The 3,848-nt window shown below is 42.0% G+C and overlaps 1 protein-coding gene across 1 annotated transcript; it reads left to right on the top strand.

The window, feature by feature from the left end:
* Window positions 1-1,099: 1,099 nt before the first annotated feature.
* On the top strand, window positions 1,100-3,155 carry LOC147415487 (helix-loop-helix protein 13-like). The gene is made up of 2 exons (XM_086466163.1): window positions 1,100-1,631; window positions 3,118-3,155. The coding sequence occupies exons 1-2, from the start codon at window positions 1,100-1,102 to the stop codon at window positions 3,153-3,155; spliced, it is 570 nt and encodes a 189-aa protein (XP_086322289.1).
* The last annotated feature ends 693 nt before the right edge of the window (window positions 3,156-3,848 follow it).

Genomic DNA, 3,848 nt, shown 5'->3' on the forward strand with positions numbered 1-3,848 from the left:
AACATGTTTCCATTCTATTCAAGTCCTTAAAATATCACTTAAAATACTTCTGAATGAATTCAAACATTGGCTAAAGTATTGTGGAAATGAAAGACACTGAAGCACCCACTATACATTACACACTTACTTTAAAGCTCTGTTGGTGCTTAACACCTTCTGCCTCATTTGTCCAGCATCACAGGAATGCTGAACACCTGATACTGTCCCAGTTTGCAGCACTTCTCAAGATGTGGCCCACCTGGTCCACCATTCTAAGACTGCATCCGTTATTGTTATTACAGCTGCTGCTATTTTCCAGTACTTAGTATGGTCTGAGACAGAGCACTGAAAATCTGCATTGCCCACAAAATGTGTAATTTAAGTGTGAATCAGAAAACGCAGTAACCAAATGAGGTGGTGTTGGCTTACTTAATATGAGGTACGACTGTATTCCAATTTAACACAGCAGTGCATCCTATGTCTTTATCCAACCATTCTCTTCCTAGAAGTGCGGAAGATGCCACTAGCTTCTGCTGTCATTGAGGTCAGAATCATGTGTTTCTGACAGCATTATAATAGCATTTTGTTTGTCCAGCCATAAGAGAACTTGGGGCTATTAATGCTTTACTAAAAAGATAAAGGACTGTATTTTGTTTCTTCTTCCAGCCACTCCTGACCAAAACCAACAACAATAAAAACAAAATCCCTGCGTGAACCCTACTCTAAATAGCAAGCAGAGAGACTGAACTTGTGGAAGAACTCAATAACTGCTTCAGCAGATTTTCCAGGAGAAAGTCAATAGAAAATTAGTTCTCTCTTGTTGCATTCATTCATATTGTTTTGTGGTCAACAGCTAATAAAAAGGGAAGCACATGTACTAATTAGACTGGTGAAGAATAGGATTATTCACCTGCTGAAGAGCTGTGAAGTATTTAAATCATGACTCCCACTTGGATTTGCAGCTGGGGAAACTTTTGCAGTAGTCTTCCTCAAGGACACAGCCAGGACTCTCCATCCCTGATATTTTTGGGGTGAAAGGTATTAATGACATTAGAATCTCATTTTCCTGATAATCAGCTTAGTCTGAACTTGCAAATATTTCCGACGGGTAGGTCAGAGGATGGAGGAACTTTGTTACAGCTTCGAGCAGGAAGACTCCCCTCCTGAATTTCCCTTCTGGAACCAGGCAGATCCCAACTCTCAACTGGACAACTTCCTACTGGACTGCTCCTCCCTGCCAGACCAGTTCTCCCCATGCCCTTCCCCTCCGTGCCCGCCCACCCTGGGGGAGGTGGCGGGCGGAGAGGGGGGTGCTGAACTGGACAGCTCCCCACCTCTGGGGCCGGGGCCGGGGCCGGGACCCGCCGCCCCGCCGCCGCCCCCCGGCCACCTCCGGCAGCGGCACGCCGCCAACGTCCGCGAAAGGAAGAGGATGCACAACATCAACTCGGCCTTCGACGAGCTCAGGTGCCACGTACCGACCTTCCCGTACGAGAAGCGCCTCTCCAAAATCGACACGCTCCGGCTGGCCATTGCCTACATTGCTCTCCTTGGTGAGATCCTCCTCTCCGGGTGCGATCCCAGATCTTATGTGGAGCAGTGCTTGAAAGACAGTTCGCAAAGCCAACAGCGGGCAACCTGGAATACAAGTGGTGAGTGAATGGAGGGTTGTATTTTTGGGGATCACAGTGACGCTTTGTGTTGCTGGTGGGAGTGAATCGGTCAAATTGCTTTTGAACATCCACTCGTCCCTTTCAAACGGCTCTGACAACATACAGCTTACCTTCAAAAAAGAGTAGCTAAGTAATGTCACAACAGAAAAAAAGTCCAACCTTTTCTTCTAACTTTCTTTTAAGGAGGATCTTTTTCTTAAAAAAAAAAAAAAAAAGAACAATTTACTAAGCTCATGGGAATGGTTCCTTTTATAAACATTTTGTTTATTCTCAGAATACATTTTTAGGCTTTTTCTTTTTGATTCTGTGAAAAGTTGTTCTTTTATTAATTCAAGCTGACAGAGCCTGTGGATACTTTCTTTATTTTCCTTACAAGTTTTCTTTAGTTTGCACCTGGTTGAGAAAAACACCTGGCTTTAAATATAAACAGAATCTCATTTCTTAAAATACCTATGTTCAGGTAACCAAGAGTTTTTCACCAATATTACAGTGAGATACAGATAGTACACTGAGAGTCAGGGTACACAAGACAGTGCATTCAAATTTCAGGTTTGTTTCAAAGTATAGGGGAGCAAACACCTATTTGCAATTTACATTCTTATATAATTATTTCTGTTTTAAAGTGAAGGACTTTTATTTTGTTTCCTATTTGGCTTGTACTTAATCCTGATTTCTGCGGGATTGAATTTTGTGCTTGCTTCCACCAGAATACATTGCTTCATCAGTCCACCCTATAGTGAAGATAAGAAATTGCCCAAGTGCCCAACACAGGGCATCAGGTCTCAGATACAAAGCAACGAGTTTTGTGTTGCTTAGCAATGCAGGGAGGAGCAGAGGAGGATTTTCAGTAGTTCTTAGCACTTTGCATAATAAGGTAATTAACCCCCTTTCTAACTCTGTCCCTTTGCAGTATAACTTCCTTTGGATTTTGTCACTTTTTGGAAATGGGCCTAGAAGCATATCAGGCTTCAAAAAGCACAGCATAAGTAGAGAAAAGTCATTGCAAAAGAATATTTCCCTTTCATTTCACAAGGAAGTGTCAAAAGGACAGAGCCTGCAGGGAAAAAGCAATCAATTTACTTTAAAGGAAAAGTTAATGAAGTCTTTTCTCCTTTCCTATGAATTTCCATTAGCTACATGACTGGGAAAATTACTTCTCGTATACCACTGATCAAGACTCTCTTGACTATAGAGAACATTTATATTTTGTTTTCCAGCTGCTCCCACCTTTAATAGATAAACAGGTTTTAAAACAATAAAAATAGCTCTCACAGGGATCACCTCTTTTGTCAGGTTTCTAGTTAACTAATATTTCTGAAGAGCTCCACTTGGAAAGATGTAAATGAATGAGGCTGCTTTTCTGGAAAGGCTGAATAGTTGACTTGTTAAACGCTAATTTAAATGTTTTTAAATTCATGTGGTATGTCTTTACTTTGTTTTCCTTTCTCCCTTCTGTTTTGTGCAGATCTGACAGCCCGCCTGTCTTGGGTAAAGTGGGATTAAGTAGTACCCAAAAGAAAGATATTTAAATGAAGCATATTGCAAAACCTGATGACCTGACTGCTGGGTACCGGCTGTTAAATTCTCAGTACTGCAAGTAAAAACATGGCACTTACAACTTTCCTTATTGCCACAGATTGCTTTCTCACCACATGTCCAGCATCCAGCCTCTTTTGTGTTAATTCATTGCTGTGTAGGCCTTCTGCTTCTCTTTCTTCTAGTTTCTCACATGCTGATAGACTGCTCTTGCATGAAAATAACAAAACAGATTAAAAATCAGTGTCATTACAACGACAGCAATGTTTTCTCTTCCACTGAATGAGAGCTATGCCCAAATCACATTTCCATTGAGCAGGATCACAAGAGAAAGCTAAGCACCACTTGTTGCAGCCTATCGCTTGGCTTAAGACGTCCAGGGCCATAACTGTAAAAGTCAGCAGTGATTTAGAGAACAGAGACCATGGAAGGCCTAGGTTTCAGGAGGTGAGAGAGAGGTCTTTCTGTCTGGATGTCTCTCCAAAATTTCTCATGCCTTCCTCCCAATGTGACAACTTTGGGAGGTCTGAGTCCAAGGCAATTTGGTATGAAATGGCCAATGACTGCTAGCACTTGGGCACCTTCTCCTCTTTGCCCCTCCTACATGTCAGCTTGAATGATCATGCAAAGACAGCAGCTGGCTTTTGACGTTTTTACAAT

This window comes from Leptosomus discolor, chromosome 5 (assembly GCF_034619465.1).
Source record: "Leptosomus discolor isolate bLepDis1 chromosome 5, bLepDis1.hap2, whole genome shotgun sequence".
NCBI classification, from domain to species: Eukaryota; Metazoa; Chordata; class Aves; order Leptosomiformes; family Leptosomidae; genus Leptosomus; species Leptosomus discolor.